At 49.6% G+C, this 22911-nt stretch overlaps 2 protein-coding genes across 2 annotated transcripts; one reads left to right on the plus strand and one right to left on the minus strand.

Annotated features, from left to right (window-relative positions):
* The first annotated feature begins 2032 nt into the window (after nt 1-2032).
* Nucleotides 2033-12185, plus strand: SMYD5 (SMYD family member 5). The gene is made up of 13 exons (XM_066632402.1): nt 2033-2138; nt 3958-4066; nt 4682-4818; nt 4970-5091; nt 5967-6036; nt 6813-6917; nt 7078-7140; nt 8388-8458; nt 9471-9577; nt 10160-10216; nt 10331-10425; nt 11060-11130; nt 11672-12185. Exons 1-13 carry the CDS (start codon nt 2049-2051, stop codon nt 11811-11813), a joined length of 1239 nt encoding a protein of 412 aa, XP_066488499.1. The 5' UTR covers nt 2033-2048; the 3' UTR covers nt 11814-12185.
* Nucleotides 12186-14475: 2290 nt separating this feature from the next.
* PRADC1 (protease associated domain containing 1) lies at nt 14476-22130 on the minus strand. The gene is made up of 5 exons (XM_066631951.1): nt 22007-22130; nt 18694-18794; nt 16745-16854; nt 15575-15742; nt 14476-14732 (listed from the first exon to the last, which is right to left on the minus strand). The coding sequence occupies exons 1-5, from the start codon at nt 22065-22067 to the stop codon at nt 14612-14614; spliced, it is 561 nt and encodes a 186-aa protein (XP_066488048.1). The 5' UTR covers nt 22068-22130; the 3' UTR covers nt 14476-14611.
* Nucleotides 22131-22911: the final 781 nt, after the last annotated feature.

The raw sequence follows: 22911 nt of genomic DNA on the forward strand, positions 1-22911 counted from the left end.
GTCAGGGCAGGAGGTCTGGCTCAGTTGGTAGAGCTGCCGCCTTGTATGCCTGAAGATCTGAGGCCGCCAGTTCGAAACAACCAGAAGTACCCCAGAACTGACGACACGCTGAGATACTGATGAGCTGACCCTCGGTGGCAGAGAGGAGTTGCCATCAAGTGGAGCGTGGGAGGCGAAGGGCCAGAGAGAGGCCAGACCGGGAAGGAATCCAGCTGGAAGGAGGAGTTCTATGGAAGACTAAAACTATTCCATTGTAAAAATCCCTACGGGGGTTTAGAACAGCCTGCCTATTATTATTATTATTATTATTTATTAACAGTATTTATATACCACTTTTCAACTAGAAGTTCACAAAGCAGTTTACAGAGAAAAATCAAATAACTAAATGGCTCCCTGTCCCAGAAGGGCTCACAATCTAAAAAGATGCAAAAGAATACCAGCAGACAGCCACTAGAACAAACAGTGCTGGGGTGAGATGGGCCAGTTACTCTCCCCCTGCTAAAAAAAGGAGCACCCACTTGAAAAAGTGCCTCTTACCCAATTAGCAAGGGTAAATGCCTATGTAAGCCACCTTGGATTAAAGTCTGAGGAGAAATCTGACGACCAAAGAAAGGCGGTATATAAATACCTGTATAAATAAATAAATATAAATATGGGTCCCAAACTGATTCTCCTGCCACCAAGTATTAATTGAACATGTATGTGAACTGACCCTAAAACACTCCAAAACGTCTTCTGTCCCTGGCCAGAGCCCAGTTGGCCTTTTGGATCTTCCCCAAAGGAGGATGTTGAAGCTGGAGGTTTCGATCCCCTGACTGTAGTGCTGGTGGCAGATACCTTGACCTGGATGTAAGTGGAAGGAGCTGGTATTAACGAGACCAGATCCCTGCTGCATAGTCTTGGCTAGCTTCTCCTTCTCTCAGTGGCGTGTTCTTTATCATCAGCACATTCACACCATGGGCAGGTAGACCTGGGCTCGGCATTGGGAAGCCCAGTAGACCTAAGTTCCTAAGGACGCAGTCCTAACCAATATTCCAGCACCGATCTAGCTGCCCATGGTAAGGTAACAAACATGTCCTTACCTTGAGGAGGCACCCCTTGACTGCCTCCCACTGCAGGATGCCGTGCACGCTGCATTGGCACAGCTGTGTCAGTGCTGGAAAGTTGGTTAGGATTGCCCTCTAAGACTCTTTGGGCTGTCGCCACCTTCCCCCTGCCCTGTTTTGCCCCCCTTCCTACTCCAGTTCTTCCTACCCTTATCACCACCCTCCCCTGCTCTGTTTCCTCCCCTCCCCCTCTGGAAAGGGGCCCAAAAGATAAAATCCTCTGGATGACCCTGTCTCCCTGGCAAAGAAGTACATGACGTTGTGCCAAAGGCCAATTGGCAGCCAGGGAGCACCAATGCAGGGACCAGATCCCTCGCTTGGTCAGTTGGCCAAGGGAGTCCTGAGCGCACAGCACTTGGACAGAACACTCCACTGGTCTGTTTTGATCCACCTGGAGGGCTCTGCCGGAGGGAGCTCCGGGACCAGGGTGCCCAGATGTCATAACTGCCGAAGAGGACCAGGCACCCCAAAAGGAAGGGCAGCCGAGAAGAATGTAGGACAGGACGAAACAAGAGCAACTCATAGGTTCATTCCTATATTGATTTCATGTGGTGAAACCAGCCATTCCCAACCACTGGGCCGGGGCACACTGGTGTGCCGTGAATGGTCTGCAAGTGGGCCGGCCACGGGAGTTTGGGGGAGGGCCATTTATTAGTAGGGCCATGGGGGGATGCGAGCTTCCACCGGCAGCAGGGTGTGCCCTGTGGGTTGTCCAAAACGGGTGGTGCGCCTTGCCAGTGTGCCCTGGCACGAGAAAGGTCCGCGGGATGAGTCCAGGGCCTGCGGTGGACTCAGTGCTGCCTGCTGGGGGGGGGGGGAAGCTGGCAGTTCTCTCCCCGGAGCAGGCGGAGGGCATCGCCCGGTCCCCAGCGCAGGAGGAGGCTGCCGGGGCGGAGGGAGGCGGAGCGCGGCCGGGCTGGGCAGGGCCGGGGCCGGGCGAAGATGGCCGCTCCCAGGCGCGACACGTTCTCCTTCTGCACGGAGCCTGCCCCCGGCCGGGCCCTGGAGGTGCGCTTCATCGGCGGCGCCAAGGTGAGCCGCGCTCCGCGTGCGCACCGGCAGGCGGGCAGCCCGGGCACCGCGGGGCAGGAGGCTCCGGGGAGCTGCTGCTGCGCTCCGGGGTGGGCGCGCCTGGATCCGCTGCTGTGCGTAAAAGTGTCCTGGACAGGGGGCGACCGGGCGCGCTCCACTGGGGGTTCTCTGCTTGGGCGGGGGGGGGGGGTCTGAGCCAAACCCTGGCCCTCCCCCCGCCCCTGATGGAGCACTGGGCACCGCAGAGTTGGGCCCAGGGGTTGGCCCTGCCAGGCAGGCCCTCTGACACTCACCGGTCCTTGGTCCAGTGGCGTAGCCAGAGGGGGTGCAAAGCACCAAGCCTTGCAGGGAGCCTCCCCCTTCCCTCCCCTCCCTCTCCCCTTTGGAGCCATTCCAGGAAGGGGGAGCAACATAGGCGAATGCAGGGAGGCTGGGATGCAGATGCTTCCATTTTGTCGTCCCCCCCCCCAATGACTCCAAAGCCCTTGCACGTTGCGGTGAGGCTCCCTGCAAGGCTTAGTTCTTAGCCCCCCTCTAGCTATGCCACTGCCTTGGCCAGCGCCTGACCTCTCCAACTCCAGCATCATTTCTCCTTCCTAGGATGCTCTTTGGTCTTTGGACATTCTGGGCTGTTTTCCCATTTTAAGTGGCACAATTTGGCAGTATGGTGTTTTGGGGTGAGGGGGGCAGAGACACAGGAACGAGACTCACTACTGTCTTGCCACAGTGATGTGCCTTTGGGGTGTTCACGGAAATCCTCCCCTTCTCCACCTGCACAGGTTGGCCCTGATCCAGCCAGTTACTGATGCTCAGGGCTCCAGTCCTATACTTGTTTATTCAGAAAGTATTTTGGCTTGCCTTTCCCCATTGAATCAGGAGTTGCCCAGTGCCTTGAGCGCACATCCCATTTAACTCAAGGATTTGCTTCCACAATGGGTGCATGTTCCATTTAAACTAATGGGACTTCCACTGATTTCATTGGGACAGCGTTACTACTAATGTTTGTCTGAAGGTTGTGGGCCTCATCCAGCTGAGAACATAAGAAGAGCCCTGCTGGACCTGACCACATGGCCATTGCCTAGGAACCTGTTTCCCACAGGGCCAACCAGATGGCTCTGGGAAACCCACAACCAGGCCCTGAAAGCCATCGCTTTCCCTTGCTCCCCAACAACTTGATGTTTTCAGAGGTACGCTACCCCTGAACATGGAGGTTCCACATAGTCACCATAACTGGTAAGGCGTTGGCAGCCCTCTTCTCCAGGACCTGGACTAATCTGTCTAATCTCCTTTTCAAGCCATCTAACAAAGCCTCATCTTTTGGCAGCAAATTCCATATGTTAATCATGCATTGTCAATTTTATTTACAATCAAGTTTGTTTAATTAGCCGCCCTGGGTCCCTTTAGGGAGAAGGGCGGGATATAAATAAAGTTTATTATTATGTGACAGGTTATACAGACAACCAGATCTCCCCAAAGTGAGTTCTTTTGCTCTCAGGCACTCTTGCCCTGAGGTTGTCTGAGAATTTCTTCTATGTGTAGGGGTGGATGTGTGGTAAAGGGGTCATCTGCATGCACTGAAATGGTGACAATGTGACCTGTTTGTGCCAGAAATCAACAACAGCCTGAAGGGAGTTTACCAGTCATAGCTCTTTTCAAAAAAAACCCAACATCCCCATATGGTCATCTGGAGGGATTCTTTGCTCACCAGAGATGATCACGTAGAGCAGTTAGTTTCAAACATATGAGTTCTTTCTGACCTCTCCCCAGCCTGCTCCCTTCCCAAAAATCTGTACTTATTTTATTCTGTCTTTCAATTTAGGGAAAAGGACTTTTTGCAACAAGAAATATCCAGAAGGGGGAAACTATTTTTGTTGAGAAGCCGGTGGTCTCTGCTCAGTTCCTCTGGAATGCTCTCTATAAGTATAAAGGTGAGGAGAGATGGCCTCTTGTGTGTTTCTCGGAGAGCACACTGCTTTCCCACTTGGTTCTGTGCTGTTACGTGTTCACGTTGGATGTTGGTTCCATGGTGGCTGGGACAGGGGTCTTCCCCCCTTCATCCCCATAGAAGAAGTGGGCCAGGTCAGCTGCTCCCAATTCCGGATCTGAAGCCTGAATCCCAGGTTTATGCTCCTTTCCATGTCCTCAATGGCGTAGCTAGAGGGGGTGCAAAGCTTGGCCATGGGGAGATCGAAGCTCCTTGAATTTGTCTAAACTTCAAAAAAGAAGAAAATCATCTTTGGGTCTATAGCTGATACACCAATTCATGTTACAAAGTCTTAATAATCACTGCGGGGTGGGGGAGTCACTTTTAGAAGAGTGATATTTCGCAGAGAAGCCCCAACCCAGCTGGTAACTCCTGGGTCGTGCTTTTAAGACAACTGGGTCGTGTTTTTAAGGCTGGTGCTTGGGAGTGCCCAGCTCTGAATGTGGCAGCCTCCTGTGTACTGCCTGTGGCAAGTCGGTAGCCCAGTGTGACAAAACCCCATGATTCTGGCAGAGGTCCAGTTGCCTTCAGAGAGCTCCTCTTCCTTCACCCCTTCCAGCCTGTGACCACTGTTTGCGAGCTCTGGAGACTGTGGAGGAAAATGCACAGAGGCTGCTGGGGAGACCCCAGGTCCTGCCTCACCCAGACCAATGCAGCACCCGCAAGGACCTGCATCAACACTGTCCTTCCTGCCAGGTAAGCAGGTAATGGGGGTGGGGGAGGAAGGGGTCCCAAGACCTGATCCAATGGGGCTCATTTCTGGGTTCTCAAGTGATTGCACCTCAGTGATGCCGGCTTCTCTGGGATCCCTTTCTCAGCGCACGGACTTGTCCCTCTTGTTCCGTAGGTGGCTTATTGCAGCTTGGAGTGCCGGAAGCTTGCCTGGGATCAGTATCATCGGGTTTTGTGCCTGGGAGCCTCCAGGCAAGACCCCCAACACCCCCTCAACAAACTGCAGGAGGCATGGAGGTAAGCCTATGGAACTGCATGCTGGGGGCGGGGAAGCAGAGACCTCTGGTTTTGAACTAAAGAAGGGGATTCCTTGGGCGTTTAGCTGGAAGTAAGTTGGCATTGTTTAGTTGACCTGTCAGTTCAGTGATTTTCAAGTGGTGTGCCCTGAAAGGTCTGCAGGTGTGCCACGGGAGTTTGGAGCACAGTGGTTGAAAATCGATTGGAGGAAATCTTCAGCTCGGTGTTAGAGGACTGGTTTTGCAGAAGCTCCCTTACTTACTTAGAAACTGGTGAAGTTCCAGGTGTCTGTTCTTAAGTCTCTTTATTCTTAAGTCCAACATCAATACTGTTGGTAGAGGCATGTTGTAAAATATGAAAGAAAATATTTTGTTGCCTCTATTCAGGGCCCGGTTTTACACTCCACTGTGCCCTGCATCCCCCAATCAACCAGCCCTTGTGCTATCTCATGATACTTTTGACCCTGACAAGAGGCATTTGTATTTTGAACGTAAGTAAGTAAGTAGAGGGGCTTCTGTATACGCAGAAGGGGCCCGGGCTCTGTCCTTCTCCACACGAAAGACTTCAGGTAGCAGGGCTAGGAACAATTCCTTTGTCTGAGACCTTGATAAGCCACTTCCAATGTTGGTTTGTTTGTATCTTTCTCCTCTTCCCCTGCTACATATTGCGTGGCTCGCTAATGTTGAGTCGTCTCTTTTCGTAAGCAGTTTTCCTTCCAGTGATGCCCTTGGGGAAAAGGGTGGGGTAAAAATCGAATGATATTCCTGTGATGTGCTTGTGGTGCATTATTTGCTGTGAATTACACACAGATCTATGGGTGCCAAGTGGGTTGAGGTGGCCCCGTGATAAGAAACATCTTCTCCTGTTATGCCTAGGAACATCCATTACCCACCAGAGACATCAAGCATCATGCTGATGGCAAGAATGGTTGCGACAGTTAAGCAGGTGTGTGGGTGAGCTGCAGCTGCCAGTGGTTGGGGAGGTGGCCTCGTGGGAGGACAGGGAGGATTCCGACAAGTCGACGGCCAGCTGCAAGACGTGGTGATGTCCATGAGCTTACATGACTTTTTAAAAGCAGTGGACACATTTGTAGAGAAGGAGTGGTCTAGCGACAGCTTTGAGCCTTGATTGCTCCACAGAACCTCTGTGTTCAGAGATGGTAGGCCTCTGAATGACAATCGCTAAGTGCAAACAGCCGTGGAGGATGGTTGTCTTCATGCCCTGGTGGTGGGATTCTTGGAAACAGCGCTATAGTGGTCCTCTAGTGTGGAGGGTGGATGGCCGTGAGGGAGGGAGCTAATGGCATTTCGAAGCATTGAATTCCAGTCTGACGAGAGAAGTGGGGTGGCGGTGATACTCAGTTTAGTCAGTGTAACCCTTAGGACCACTTCCCACCTAAGAGACATTTTAAAGACTGTTCCTACCACAGGTGAATGTGACCTGTGGATATAGCACATGCATGTTCTGTCTCTGAGAGCAGCTCTTGCAAATAGTTTAGCACTCTGATGGGAAAGCAGCACCTGTTGCGGCTCGGGAAACATGCAAACTTATCTGCATGGAATTTGTTAAAAGCCAGACCTGCTCATCTTTCTTTCAGTTGGTTGCTGCAGCTGCTGTTGCTCCCTGGCTTCCTCCTGGGAGTGTGTCCGTCCCCCGCCTCCTTGACCCTCCTTCCCCAACCTCCCTCTTTTGCCTAAAGATTTCTTTTGCTCTTCTTTCAGGCTGAAGACAAAGACTGTTGGATCAAACTGTTCTCTCAGTTCTGCAGTAAAACTGCCAATGAGGAAGAGGAAATTGTGCACAAACTCCTGGGAGATAAATTTAAGGTCAGAGCACCTGCAAAATGAGAGGCTTTCCAGTAGCTGATCTTTTTGTGCTGATCTTGGGGTTCTCCCTCTCTTTCATTGCTTGTGTTCAGTTCGGTTCTGTGCTTGTTTTGAGCACAAAATAATTTCCAATTCCTGTCTCCGCGCTCTGTGTCTTCAGGGCCAGTTGGAAGTCCTGCGTGCACTCTTCACGGAAGCTCTCTATGACGAATGTCTTAGCAGGGTAAGTCTGTGATTTCTGGCCACCTCCCTGTTGCTTGGGGAGGAGCATTCCAGCAAGGGCTGGACTAAGATGGCTTTGGAGGCCACTGAGCAGCTTTTTTTTTTTAAATGTTATCCTTTTTTTTTAAAAAAAAAAGAAAAAATACTGTATGGGTTTCTAGATCATGGTAAGAACAGCTTGAAAACCCTTTAGATCTGCTTGAGTTTGCTGCTAGTATAATCTGCGAAGCTGTTTGCTTTCTGTGTTGAGTCAAGGGTCCTTGCCCTGATAAGTTCTTTTGGCTCCCAAATGCAGCTGGGAGGGTCTGTGATTTAAGAAACTGCTTCTTCCCACGTTGGACCTCTGAGCTGCCTACCCTTCTGTTGCGGACCCAGGAAGTGCCCAATGATTCAGGCAAGGGTCTTCCGTAGAATCTGATGTGGAAGCCACATGTCACAGCTGACACTGAAAGCAGCAGCTATGTTTTTTTCTCCTTTTTTCTCCCTTGAGGAAAAAAAAAAGTGAAATACAAAATGCATCATGGAAACTCATCAGGCTGTGGGTTTCCCTGCGCAAAGCATGTGCTCTACCATGGAGCTGGTTGTTTTGAACATATCACTGTTATAATTCCTTTTACATTTTTCCAAGTTACTTGATTTTTGTCAAAGGCTGGTTGTTTAACAACAGAGAACACCAACCAGTGCACAATTGTTGTCCCCCTAGCCAACGTCCAAGATAACAGCCAATAAAAGAGAGGATTGGGAGGGGTGGGGGAAGAAAAAGCTATGTTAGACATAATCCCTGAAGGTTTGGTACAAATTAATCCCATCATTTGTGCTTTGACAGCCAGATCAACGTTTCAGTTTTGGGTGTTAACGGCAAGCCTTATCCTTGTAGGACACAGTCCTTTGTAGTGGCCTCTGCTTCACAAATCCAGAATTGGTTTCTTTTTGGCCATTTGGTGCTTAATTAGAAAATGGGTATTGTAAATTGTGGTGTGTCTCTTGCTATACTGTTGGCCCTGAGTGACCAGAGCTGGTGTTCGATTACTCGTTTTGTCAGCTTAGTCGTATGCAACCTATTTAATTAATTGAGAAAAAGGGGAACTAGAATGCTGGATGGAACCTTTTCTGCCTTAGCTTCCCCAGTCCTGTGCTCGGATTAAGTTGGTGGCTGTGTGTGAATTGGCGTCTTGCAGCTGGGATGAGAGACAGCAGACGAGATTGCCACATGGGATGGTTTCTTTTTCCATTTCTGTCTCCCAACAGTGGTTTTCTCCGGAAGGGTTCCGGTCGCTGTTTGCCCTTATAGGCACCAATGGCCAAGGGATTGGAACAAGGTAATACCCTGCTGTTTGTGTGGAATCATTTTTGCATTCTGGTACTCCTCCTATGCCACCATCCTCCCCCTCTTGCAGTTGCAGACGCTGAGAGTGAACATGTGGCTTGCCCAGAAAGCAAAGTGAGGTCCCGTCTTATAGAGAATGGATACCATCCGACTAGAGGAGGGGGGATGCAATTGTGCATGCTCCCCTATGTAAAAATATTCCTTGCAAGTAAGACAACTAGCACCCCAGACAGTGGGATGGGCTACAGTCTTTGTCACTGGTTTTAGGGGATTGCAGACATCCTTCCTCCCCTCCCAGTTTGAAATGACACAGTCCGCTATGTCGCCTTCCAATTTTGTCCCCTTTTCCTACATGTGGAGGCTGTCTCAGGCCTCCGTCAAGATGGGGACCCTGGAATTGCATGTTCTTCTACCCCGCCTGGGTCCCTTGCTTGCTTGAGCCAAGAGACTTGGGGTTAAAAGAGATGACAAGCAGGACCTTGCATAAATAGCATGATGCTGTGGCCTGAAAAGCTCAGCTAGTGTCAGATGAAAATGTTCCCAGGACCTGACCCACTGCTGTTGCCCTGTTCTTCTGAATGGGGTTCCTGTTGGGAGACTGGGCTGTAGCTAAGGGGGACAGAACACCGAAGCGACACAGGCCCAGCGGCTTAGCTAGAGGGGGTGCAAAGCACTAAGTTTTGCAGGGATCCTCACCGCATCGTGCAGTCGACCCTGACCCCTCCACTTCGGAGCCATTCCAGGAGGTGGGAGCAAAAGGGAGGCACCTGGAATGGCTAAGGGGAGGGGCCACTTGCACGGTGCATTGAGGCGCCTGCAAAATTTAGTGCTCTGTGTCCCCTCTAGCTATGCCACTGCATGGACCTTGCCCCATTTGGATTGGCCAGAAGTGGGATCTGGGGTTTCCTTGGTTCAAATCGGATGTCCACCATAAACTTACCAGCTGACCTTAAGCAAGGGCCTCTCCCTCCCTCCCTCCCTCCCTCCCTCTTTGTTTTCCACAGCTCCTTGAGCCAGTGGGTCCATGCCTGTGATGCCCTTGAACTTCCCCCCCAGGAGCGGGAGCAGCTGGATGCCTTCATTGACCAGCTCTACAAGGACATTGAGAAAGGTGGGTTGGTGGGAGGGTCTCGACCAGCATAGCTATTAAAACTGTCGGGGGGTCATTGGTGGGAACTTTGAGGCAGCAGTGCTGGGTGCCAGTCACCACTTGGTGATGGAACTCTCCTGTGTGACTCTGAATCCGTGGGTGACCCCTGCGCAAGCCCTTTTGACCTCTGGGAACCTCAGAAGAGGCTTCCTGAAATGGACCAAAGGTCCATCTGGTCCAGTGCCCTGTTTCCAGCTGTGGCCAGCCTGAGAAATCCACAAGCAAGCCACGAAGGCAGCAGCCCTATTCTGTTGTCTCCCCCAATCCCCCACAACTGCCATTCATAGTTATGCTCCTCCTGGCCATGGAGGTTCTTCTTAGCTAACAGCCATTGATAAGCCTTCCTTCATGATTTTGTTTGATTCCCTTTTAAAGCCCTCTAAGCCTGTAGCCATCACCTCTTGTAGCAGGGAGTTCCATAGGCTAATTCTGTACCGTCCACTCTTTCTATACCGTGCCTAACTTTTAGGAACTGCTCTTAGGACGCTCTTTTGGGGTTGCTGCCAGGGAGATGATATTGTGCTTCTCTCTCTTTTGCTGTAGAGACAGGGGAGTTCCTGAACTGTGAAGGCTCTGGTCTATATGTGCTGCAGAGTTGTTGTAAGTAGCTGGGGAGGAACGACAAGTTTAGCAGCCTCAGTCTCTTGGTGGGAAATGATTACGGACTCGTTCCTTGGCGCTCACGCCAGTCTGCTCGCCTCTTTCTCACTGCAGGCAACCACAGCTGCGTCCCCAATGCCGAGACCTCGTTCCCAGACAACAATTTTCTCCTGCACCTGACAGCCTTGGAAGACATCAGGCCAGGAGAGGTGAGGAGCAGCAGACTCTCTTGGAGGGCGGTGTGGGGGTGGGAAGCACAAGTCCATTTGGCATTAACCAGATTCTTTTAAGAAAAATGAATCTTGAGCTCTTATGAAGTAACCTCTGCTGCCTCTGAACCCTCAATGCACATTGAGCAGCCGGGGCTGGGTTGACCAGCAGTAGGGTCTCCCAAGAGCCTGGGGGAGATCTTTGTGCCCTACTGCGGAGACCCTTCCAAACTGGAAAGACCAGAGACTGAGTTGAGACCCTTGTGCTCTGCCCACTGAACTATCTCCTGCTCAGCGGCTTTGCTCAGAAAAGGTCCTCAATTCAGTCCTGGCTGCATCTCTGTAGGGCTGGGAAAGACCCTTGTCAGGCTGGCATAGCTTGTCGCCTCAGGGCCAGGCCAGAGACATTTTCTTCTTTGGGAAGGTTTTGGGAATCGTTCCTGCTCAGATGCATTTCCAGATGACAGGGGAAGGAGAGACATTTTGCAGGGGTGCCAGCGTGGAGGGGGTAATGGGGAGGGAGGGGCACCAGCACTTTTGCTCGTCAGCTTTGCAAGAGGTTTGCCTGCCACAAGGCTGAGGTGAGCAGCCTCCTAGTGCCTTCAATCTGTGCCATTTGCTCATGTCCAAACAGGAGATTTGCATCAGCTACTTAGACTGTTGCCAGCGAGAGCGGAGTCGGCACAGCCGGCACAAGATACTCCGGTAAGCTTGGACACAGTTGAACGCAACTTGGTGCTGTTGGTTATTCTGTAGAACTACCAGCAGACTGAATAACTCAGCGTTTGCTTAGCTTTTTCTGGGTTTGCACACCTGAATCCTCCCAAGATAAACAGAGAGAGGTGCAGAACCCCCCACCCCTTTGGCTTTGACCATCTGTGGGGGTTAGAATTAAGGTTACGCCCACATCTTCCTACACTCGTGTCCTTGGGGGCTTCATCAGGCCCTGGCAGAGGCCAGTCTGCCTTGGCCTTCAGCGTCTGGCTGTCCACAAGCCTCATCAGCTGAGGGCTGGGCTTTTGAACCCTGCTGTTCGTCGGCCCTCTCCAAGACCTGCTTGGCCCCTCCTGTGCACCTACCTAAGGTGTCTGCATCCTGCTGACATTGAAGGCGCTTAGGGGCATGGCCTGGAGACAAGCAGTTTGCCCTAGTGCAGCTCAGAGCACCGAGGGCCAGATTGATGGCAAGCCAGGATTTGAACCTTGGTGTTCCTGGTTCATAGCTCAGTCTCCTTCTCTCTCTCTAGGGAAAACTACCTGTTTGTCTGCTCCTGCCCCAAATGTCTGGTTCAAGCCGATGACCCAGATGCCACCTCGGAAGAGGAGGAGGAAGAAGCAGAAGGAGAACCGGATGATGCAGTGCTGGAGGATGAGATGACGGACGTTTGATCTTGGGGTCTGGGGCAGGAGGGGATTTCCCCCAGAATCCCTGGCTGATGCTGTTTTGGAAGCAGGCCCCCAGGAGGCCCTAGGCTGGTGCTGGCGGAGGAGGAAAGGGTTAAGATTCCACAGAGAGCACCACTGGAGGAACTTTGGACTGCAGCTCCTGCCCCTTGCCCTCCTTGGGAGGCCTCTGCCTGGCTCTGGAGACTTCTCCCTCTCTGTCACACCTGCACTCTTCACCTGGACAGTGTTGAAGAAAGCTGGTCCTCGCCCTTTGCCAGGTGGAATTACCCATGGCATCGCAGGGGCAACACACACACCTTGTGACACGCCTCCCTTCTTTCATGTGTCAATACAGTAAACAATTTGCAATGCAAACTGTGGTCTTTGTGTTTAAGCCTTTGAGGACAACCCAGGGAAGTCTCTGGCTTCTGATAAAGGAATAACTTCTGAAAGCCAAACAGGAAGGGATGGTTGGAAGTGGAGTTCAAGGCCAGAGCTGAGCCTCTCTTGGCTGAGAGAGCAGGCTGTAGTTGCACAGGGGAAACTGTGGGTTTCTGCAGAACAGAAGCCCCTGTCAGATCAGCCCACCTAGTCCAGAACTATGTTTCAACCTGCAGCCTTCGCCTGCCGTCAGGAACATAGAGCTGGGCTAGGTGGGCTGATTCAGCAGGGGTTTCCAAGCAGGGCATGGAAGCAATAGCCTTCCCCTGTTGTCCAAGATCTGGCATGAAGACGTAGACTGCCCCTGATCCTGGAGGTTCTGTATAGCCGTTCTGAAGAATAGCCATTGATAGACCTCTTTGTTCTTAAATCTGACCCATCCCCTTTGACCGCCATCCAAACCGATGTGCACTGCATCTTGTGCCAGAGAATTTAAGTGTTACGTGAAGCACTGTCTCTCCTGCTTCACTACAAAATGGGTACTAGCTGGCAGCTGCTGCATGCCTTAATGCCTGTGGTTGTCTTCTGGCTGCTGGGACCTTGTGCGAGTGTCTAAGATGAGCATTTTCTACACATTTGGCTTGCTACAGACTTCTCTCTTTCCCCTGTTGCAAGAGGAAGCAAATTCATGGCCCGCTGTCAGAAGAGGGAAGTCCGTCATCTCCCAGCATTTAAGAGAGGAACAGGGGCTGGCTACATGCATTCTGGCAACAGTGGGGACAGAAGAGGAAAAATATCTCCGCCAGATGTTGCTTCTTACCCACACTCAGTGCCATCATACCTTGTTAGAGGTTGAGTGTGGGTATGAAGCAACATCTGGCTGAGATTTTTTTTCTCTTCTGTCCCCCCTTCTGACTATGCTGTACTAAAAAGCAACTCTAGGCATATACAGTTACAGCCTTTATCCCCATATTTAAGAAGGAAGAACATGAACAAAGACCTGCAGGATCAATGCAAAGATCATTCCATTTCTGATGTGGTCCAGACCTGTGTTTCCAGGAAGCTCAACCCAGACATACAATGAATGGAATTCACTTCTGTGGCTGAGAAGTAGGAATACAGGTCTCTACTTTCAGACATTCCTAAAAGTCACCTGAGGGTCATACACAACTATATAAATGAGGTATGATCCTTGTCTCCATCTGCAGTCGTAAAAGCTCTTAATTTTTTAAAAGTGTAATTAAAAACATGGGAAGCACACACCAATCGAGGCTCTTAATATGCTTGACTTAATATATTTATAAATAGTGAGACGTTCCTGATTAATTCTTGCCAGGGTGGAGCTGCAGCTGGGCTCAAGCCCCCTCGACGCAGGGATTTATCCTGCACCAGCTTTCATGAGATGAATGAGGGTTGTACTGTGTTTATGAGCAGCTCCCATTCATTTCAGAGAAGATTGCGCAGGAGAATTTCACCTCCCGACTGTACCTCAAGTGGCACAAAGAACACAACTGTTCTTCCCCTTTTTGTGCCGAGAAAGCGTTTTGCTTTTTCTGTAGTCAGTTCCGAGCAGTAAAATACTGATGGCAGTGCACACGGGCTCTCTCCTATGTGCCGTAACACCCACCTTTTATGGGCCACACAATTTAATGCAGAAGGAGGAGTCCTGAGAGTCCCAGCTTACTTTAATTTTTAAAAAGAAAGAAAAAGCTGCCTCTTGGCCCTCAAGTTTCTTTGTTTTCTCAGAATTGTAGAATGGCCATTATTTGAAAAATTCAGGAAATTCAAAAGTGGCGTTTTTGTTTTGCTACTAGTTAAGGGATAGCATCAACCACACAGGCAGAGAGTAACGCTTGGGAGATTTGTGTCACAGACTAAATAGAGCCCAAATTGTTCCTTTGTGTGTAGAGGAAAGCTCTTTGGAGCTTGTGGTCTTCTGAAAGCAGACCTCAAGGGATAAAGCACAATCTTCCCTTCTGCATTATTTAACCCTGTTACTCTCTGGGGCTTGACAGATTCCAGCCAGAACCCAAAAGCCCTGCAAAGTTGGTCCCTGAGAGGGCTGGGGGTGGGGGTGGGGGAGAAGTACATACATTGCACTGATGGTCAGAGGTTCAGCAGTCCCCTAGTTTAAAGTAGTAGGTTTGGGAAGGACCCACACCTGGCCCTCTGCAGATACACTACAAATAAGAGCAGACAGCACTAGACCACACAGTCCCTTAGGCCAACTCATTGGGGACAGCTCCTTTGATCGACAACAGGGAAGCAGGGCTCCTTGTGCTCGGAGGAGATCTGTGCAGCTGGGTTTTTGGAGACACTGATCAAGCACCCTTGCAGGACAGAGCCGACATTGCCGCAGTGGAGCCCAGACCGAGACCAACCCAGTTTCTCCTGGTCAACATCCCTTGATGTGCTGTTTGCTACCAAAAGGTCCAGGGAGGCTGCATGAGTTCATAAGTTGGGATGCCGGTGACATTCACAGGGATGGAGATGACGGCCCAAGGGAGCCCGTACTGCTCCAAGGAGCGTCTGATCATGTACCTGGAAAGAGGGCAGCAAAGGGCAGTTAGCAAAAACTCTGCTTCTCAATAAACCAAACATCTAAACTGTGGGCTAATAAAATACGGCAATCAGCACTATCTTTAATCATTACCCTCACCGACATTTTATCCCATCTGTTTTTAGTCTAGATATGGAGTGGGCTCGACTTCAGTCTTGCCTGATCTACTCTTAATCCCCCCTCCGCCAAAGCCCGGTAATTCCTGTGACCCGTACACGTGTTACCCATACACAACTAGAGCCTTACTTCTCCACATTGCACACAGCCTGTGAAATTACCACAAGATGTGGTGATGGCCACTTGCATAAATGGCTTTCCAGTAGGACTGGGCACATTCATGGAGACCAGGTCTATCAGTCAGGACGGCTAAGCACTACCTCTGGGTTCAATGGCAGTCTGCTTTGGAATACCTGTTGCAGGGGAGCACTGGCAGAAGAGAGGCTTGTCTTTCTCCTGCTTGTGGACTTCCCACGGCAGCTGGGGGGGGGAGTCACTGTAGGAAACGGGATCCTGGACTGGATGAGAGTTTGGCCTGATCCAGCAGGGTATTTCTTAGGACTGCACCAAGACACAGCATTTCTGATCCACCAAACCAGGTTTAAGCTCTTCAATCCCAGTGTTTTAGATACTTGATACGCACTACTTAATTGCCAAGTATTTTGCATACACTCTTATGGCCTCCCCCCGCCCCCAGTATTGCAGATGGGTGCCTGTGGGTACAGATCATGGCTTGCTAACATCAGCTAGCAAATTCACAACAGAGAAAAGGTTTTAATCCTGTGCTTCCCCACTGTGGCCCCCGCTGCTGCTCTCAGCCACCTACCCGTCTCTCCCAAGCAGGAAGAGGGCAGGGATGTCTGCCGTCCGCCTGGTGCTGTCCTGGATCATGTCCACGTAGGAACTGTCATTGTCATAAGCGTTGTCAGCTATGATCACTGCACGGCCCCCGTGCTCTTGGACAATCCGGGTCTTGGAGAGGAACGAGCAGCCTCTGTGGAGAGATGGCACAAGCCAGTTTGTTCGGTCGGGCATAGCAGAACACAGGCTCGGAAGTCAGGGTTAACCCAGAAGTGAAGCAGAAGTGGGCCTTTTATCACCTGCAATTGACCTTGGGTGTGTGTGTGTGAGAAAGAGAAAGACACTTTGAGGATTAGGTCCCACCACGGATTACTGCTGATGAGAAAAGAACAGTTCCCAGGCTTCATCAGGGCTAAGGCAGTTTTCCATCATGCACTGTGAAGCTTGGCCCTTTTGAAGTGTAGGCACGAAAGGGTTGTGGATGCTCAGGGCTGAACTAATCATGAGGGCAGCTTTTTTCTGTTTCACGTCTCTTCTATCTGAGTCAAGGTTCCACTCCTGTGTTCATTGACTGCAGTGGCTGCTGTCAAGGTGAGCACCAGTCACTCCCTATTCACAGCAGTCTGGCCACCCTCACCTGCCATCACACCGGAGGAGAGCTGTTATTATTATTTATTATTTTATTAATTTATACCCCGCCTTTTTACCCAACGGGCACACAAGGCGGCTTACAAACACCTTAAAAATACAACATTAAAAAACAATTTACAATAATTAAAAAATTTAAAAACAAACAAACCCCGTGGATTTTCATATAAAAAGCAAGAACGCCAGTCAGCCTGCCAACAATTAAAAGCTTTTTGAAATAAAAAGGTCTTCAGTCCACGCCGAAACATTAGCAACGAGGGAGCAGTTCTCAGTTCTAAGGGAAGGGTATTCCACAGTTCGGGGGCCACCACCAAGAAGGCCCTCTTCCTGGCCGCCGCCCCTCTCACATCTCTTAGTGGCGGCACAGTCAAAAGGGCCCCCCCAGATGATCTAAGAGCACGGGCAGGATTGTAGGGAAGGAGGCGGTCCCTCAAATACCCCGGACCCGAGCTGTAAAGGGCTTTAAAAGTCAAAACTAGCACCTTGAATTGGGCCAGGAACAGAACCGGAATAGAGCTCCAACCTATTCTTGCATAAACAAACTCACCCACGCTCCACCAAGGCGATTTGACCTTCAATGAAAACGCCATTGTTTAATGCCCCACAAGCCTCTGGAGGGTCTGCTGGCACCAGGTAAATCTGCTCATATCTTGTGTCCTTGGAAAGAGAGACAGAGAGAGCGAGGGAATGAAGACAAGCACATAAACACCTGTCTCCCCAAAAAACAAGAATGACAAGCCAGAAGTCATTACCAGATATGGCAGTGTCAGAGAGAGGGTCTGAGCTTCTCCCCCCTGTTGCAAAGCTAGAAACTCTGAACCATTTCAACAGGCCACCTGCAAAGCCAAGCTGGAAACTCTGGCAGGAGGAACCAGGTGTCTGACCGTGCACCCCACTGCAGGAGCATGCCAGGAGCTCACTCTCCCGTAGCACCACAACTGTAGGTGGCCACTGGTGGTATTAAAAGTATGATCCTCAGGGATCAGATGGTAGGAGGGGCCAATGGTCTCCAGCTATAGGCTGCCAATGCTGGCCTAGATCCTCAGCCTCACCCACACTGCTGGTGTTGGGTCATCTCTAGGGTACCCTGCACATGCCCGAAGTCGTCTGATCTCAGAAGGTAAGCAGGGTCAGGTCTGGTTAGTGCTTGGATGGGAGACCACTTGGGAATACCAGGTGCTGTAGGCTTATACCGTAGTCTTTCGAGACTGAAGGTTGCCAACCAACCATCTCCAAGTCATGGACTCTGCCACAGCCAGAGACCAGGAAAAGATAAAGCAGGCATCCTATTTCTGTGAAGAAAGAAAATTGCCCTGCCCTCCCCCCATAGGGCTGGTCAATTACAGTCTGGCCTTTAAATGGGTTGACTATTCCCTATGCAGGTTCAAATCCTCCTCTTGTCAGAGCTACTAACGCACTCTCAAGAATTTTTAAAATGCGTGAGAATTTGTGCTCCAGCTGGCAATTGTGAATGCAAGAAAGAAGCTGCAGATGAGGACTTGCATGGGATCAAAAAATCAAAATATTCTTCCACTGTGAAGGAGCAACTCTCCAGTATTTGTGTGAGGTGGAAGAACTGTAGATCTTTTGTTGGGGGGGGGGGCAGCATAAAGATCTGGAGCTGGATCCACACCAGGGGCTATTTTTAAACAAGGGAACAAAGACATCACAAAACGGGAGGGGGTGAGAAAAATTTGGAGAAGCTGCAGCCATTTTAGCCGCAGTCGCACCAATAAGTCTGAAATGGAGCAGAATCTAAACCCCCCCCCCAAAGAACAGAGAAACAGGAAACCACCCACCTTTGAACTTATAAATTCACTCTCAGATGCCTCCACATCAGACATTATGCAAATATCCCAGCTAAGAGAAGACTCACAAAAAAACAGGGTTTTGTTTTGTTTTTATGCACCAGGGAATAGGGGGCAAAATTACCACCAAGTTTGGAAGGCTCCAAAGTATTTCATCCCACAATACTAAGCCAGTAGAAATGTAGCCAAGCCAAGAGAAGCCCTGCCATGCTCAGCTGTGCTAGTGCATTTGCAGCACTTGATCACCACACCATCAAAAGTAAATGTAGTCCTCTCTTAATTTACAGAAGCAGAAGTATTACTGGGGGCAAGCTGTTTAGGTCCTAGGCGACTTCAGTATCTTGAAATAAAGCACCCAATTCCCTCTTAGGAGATAAACTCCAACACCAGTTTCATCCCTCTTCACCCATAGGCCATCTGGGCAAATCTGGCTTTAGCCTGCCCCCCACAACCACTACCCTGGTATGTGACTCATGTTCCAGGTGCTGAGAGATGCCTGTTGCCCCCTCATCAGTGACAACAGTGCATCAAAATTAAAATGCTTCCTCGCCCCCCCCCCCCCGTGGTCACTCTTCAAGTCCTACAATGCCATTTGTTGTTCTAAGTTCCCCAAATACTGCCCTGCACACCTACACTGAATCCAGAGGGGCACATAAAGAGACTCAGAAGGGCTGGTTCTCATACTTACAAACACTCCCCCAAAATCCTTGGCTGGTGTGGCAGCAAAGATGTAGCGGATGTCCCCGGGGCTCAGAACCTGGAAATAGAGGTACTCTTGGATGCGTAAACCTGCCAGTCAAGAAAGCAGAGAGGGGAGAATAAATCCCATGGGCCTTCTGCACAGAGTGGAACATGGTCCTAGGTTTAGCAGAGGGTCTCAAAGGTTTGTTTTGTTCCGTTTCCGTGAGAAAATTCTCCAGTGGTTGTGCTCTTGCAGAGCTCCTGTTCATCTTCTAGCAAAGAGAACTAGAAATTATAGTTTGGTGAGCAACTGAGAATTGTATGGGAGACCCCTACCCCCTCACATGACTAGCACTGCTTGGCAGGGAAGGAGTGGTAAATTGGTTTCAGCCTCTAGCAGAATCATGCCCTCCTTTTCTTCCTACATACCCTGATTTTTACACAACAGACTAGCCTGAGCCACTGTATTTCTGCAGTATAATTATCCTTTCTAGTCACATCCCGAGTCAGTTGCCTGGGAAACCTGAAAGCATTTAACAGTTGGATGAAATGCTTTCCTGAAGTCATGGATCAGGTGTACAAATGACAATTGCCTGCATTTTGGACATGTGGTGGGATCACTACTTAAACATCCAGTCTGGGACCATCCCAGAGCAGATCCAGGATGGTAGGAGCGAGAATTTCCACTGCTTCGTCCACTTCTCCATTTGCGCAAAGTAGATTTGACCCTCCTGCTGTGAGGAGGGTCATGTTACCACTCAACAAGTCATCAGCTGCAGGGGACGAATGGCGGGAGAAGGGGATGCCTTCACCTCCTGTTTGTGGGCTTCCCAGAAGCGACTAGTGGGCCACTGTGAGATAAAGTGTTGGAAAGCATGGCTCCCTTGGGTCTGATCCTGCAGGCTTTTCTAATGCAATACATGGACAAGTGGTGGTAGCATAATTCTTTAGATAGAGTCGCCCCTGGTGACCAATCCTGGTGGCTCCTCCTACATACCGGTCAATTTACTGGTCAATACTGTCAATTAACTGCTAAGTAACCAAAGCAGCTGAGATACCAGCCACATCCCAACATGGACAACACTCTGTTCTTCCACTCTTTGGTCAACAGCAAGACTAGTAAGCTTATCGGACTCTGGGCAGGTAGTTCTTTATGGCTAGTGGACTGGACTCACTTTGGCAGACTGCAAGTTTTGTGGGCCTGCATCTCACAAGGCAGCTGTTTTGAGTTAAGGCACAATTCTTTCCATGCAAGAACCCAAGAGGGAAAATCTCATGGTGGGTCCACCCAGCATCCTGTTTCTAACAGTGGCCAGTCAGGTGCTTCATGGAAGCCCCAAAACAGGGAGATATGAAGACAGTGGAACTTCTCTGTTGTTTGCCTCTAACAATGGGCATTCAGAAGTATACTGCCATCATAGCTAGTGACAGAACGGTCTGACTATGAATTGGTACATTCTCCTCTCACCTACAGCATGGGGGCCATCATAATTGGGTTAATAACCAGGGCAGGCTGTAGATCAAATAGCGCCACATGCAAAGAGCATCTTTCTTACTTCTCTCCATTTGTTTAACTTTTGAATAACTCATTATTTTAATGCACCTTGCATGACCTCAATGCACAATCTACACATGTGAGTTATCCTGTCAGATAAAATGATGAACTGGCCCACATGGACCTGGAAATCTGTATTCATTCATTAAAAAAAAAAATTCATCTAGTCTAGCCTTCTAATGCAATACATTAGATACAATACAATAGGAGCGCCTGCCCCTAAACCCAGTCCTGGATATAAGCTAGGTGCTTTCAATGTCCCAGAATAAAACAAACAAAAAGCAATTTATTAATACTATTAATGCTGTAAAAATGATAATTGGAGATTTCACACACACATGCACACTTCTCTCCCACCCCCCTCACATTGACTATTTTACCATCATTTGTGGATTACTTCCAGATTTCAGCTGACCCATAACTGTATAACAGGAAGAAGAACTGAAGCTATTTGCCTTGTCAATGCTTCAGGCTACGTTCTATGCAACTGGCTGTTGCCACGCTGCAAATAGCAGAAGTAAAAAAAAATTCCTAAGCATTATAAATAGACTGAAGACTGCTACCCACACACCACATGCTCTGGAACAGTGTTCTGGAAACCTGTGGGGCCAGCCTTGCAAACAGCTCCTGCTACACAACACAAGATTACACCTTTGCACTTTGGGTTGATTAGTGGAATACTTGCTCCTCTGTTTGAACAAACAGCAACACACCAATTAGAAGTCTTATAACTGTACATTCAAAAGAACTGCCAATGGATCAGGGGAAAAAAAAAAACAACAAGCCAAACCTAGCTTAGCCTGCTTTAGGGTCTGAATCAGCAGCTTGGTATGCAGAAATCAGCTGGTGATGCTTTTCACCGCCTGGAGATGAATTACAGACCTATGCAGACAGCAGAGCTGGGTGTATATCTACAATGAAAGCCTGCATAGCAAGAACCCGCAGGTTCTGCTGCACCACATCAAATGTACATCAGCACTGTGCATACATGGGTATAGGCCAGCCATTTTCAACCACTGTGCCGTGGCACACTGATGTGCCGTGGCACACTGATGTGCAATGAATGGTCCCCAGGTGTGCCGCAGGAATTTGGGAGAGGGTCATTTATCAATAGGACCATTGGGGGATGTGAGGCCCCACTGACAGCACAGTGTGCCTTGTCAATTGCCAAAAAGCTGATGCTGTGCCTTGCCAGTGTGCCGCGAGATGGAAAAGGTTGACAATCACTGGTATAGGCATATGGGAAAGCACTCCATGGGACTGGGAAGCCTGTTTTTCAGGGGTCCTGATCACAGCCCAGCGCTGCACATATATTTAGGCATGCTAGAGATGCCCATCACCTCCAGCCACGAGCAGGCTCGCTGTTCATGGGCAGGGTAAGCCTTGTGGCCTGAGTGTCAGCAATCTCATTGGGGGGGGGGGGGGAGAAGCACCACGTGATTACAAATGCACCCCAGAGCACTTAAGAGCACCAGGGGATAAGAGATCTTGATAAGTCCACTCTTGCTAACCCCAACCCAGCCTGGCAGTTACGCACACTGGAAAAGACACAGAACCTGAACAGAGGAACAGAGGCAAAGAGGCTACTCTGGAGCCAAGAGTCTCTTTTGCACAACTGCAAGCTGCTTGCAGACAGTCAGAAAGGGGGGACACGTGTTAAGCATGCTATGAGCATGTGCACCTGTGTCGTTGTCACGCCAGCTGCCAGCCTAAAGGTCCAGCAGTCCAATTGCAAAATGCATGCCGAGAAGCTCAAAATACTCACAGTCAGCCGCTGAGCAAAGGCACAGCAAGAAGCCCAGCCAGGCAGGCCAGGCAGGGAGCATTGCTGGCTTGCACCACCTCCTGCCACTTGCTCCAGGCTCTCTCTCTGGTCAGCGCAGCAGCCCTCCAAGTGCCACTGTCATCAGGGGAGGCCCGCCTCCCTGGCCGCTCCCCTTGGCTGAGCCCAGGCCTACTGGCAAGAGCTTCAACCAATCACCTGGCTCTCACTGCAAGGTTCTTTTGCTGTACCAACAAGCTTCTAATAGCAGGGGGCATAAGAAAAATGGGGACCTAAGTGCGTGTGTGTATATAAAATCCCAATGACAACTATTATATATAACTCCATAGAGACAGGATTTTTTAAAACCTTTATTAAAGAATAGAAACTACAATAATAATATCTTAACATGCTGTAATAATAAATGGGAAAAAAGAATTACATAAAAAGACATATACTAAATACAGAAACGATTATGCTTCTGCATGTTATTTTAGGATAGCATTATCAGGCTTAGGACAAGAATTTGGAATAATCAATAAATTAATAAAGAATTTGGAATAATTAATGAAGCATTTGGAATAATCAATAAACTAATAAAGAATTTGGAATAATTAATAAGAATTTAGAATACTTAATAAAGAACTTGGAACAATTAATAAATTTAATAATTAATTAATTAATATTAAGATCGTCTTTGCAGAAAAAAAGCCTTTGTGTTCTGACCCTCCTGCACTGAGCACACCACTACCGTATTCCACCGTGTAGCTGCACCCGCAAGAAAGAGCCTGAGGCCAACAGGTCACGTGACAGGCGAATACCTCCTTCGCCTCTATGGTAGGCCAGATGGGCTGATAGATTCTGTAACGATCTCCAGGCGGCAACGTCTCGATTGCTCTTCAAGCACT

Source organism: Tiliqua scincoides, chromosome 6, assembly GCF_035046505.1.
Source record: "Tiliqua scincoides isolate rTilSci1 chromosome 6, rTilSci1.hap2, whole genome shotgun sequence".
NCBI lineage: Eukaryota > Metazoa > Chordata > Lepidosauria > Squamata > Scincidae > Tiliqua > Tiliqua scincoides.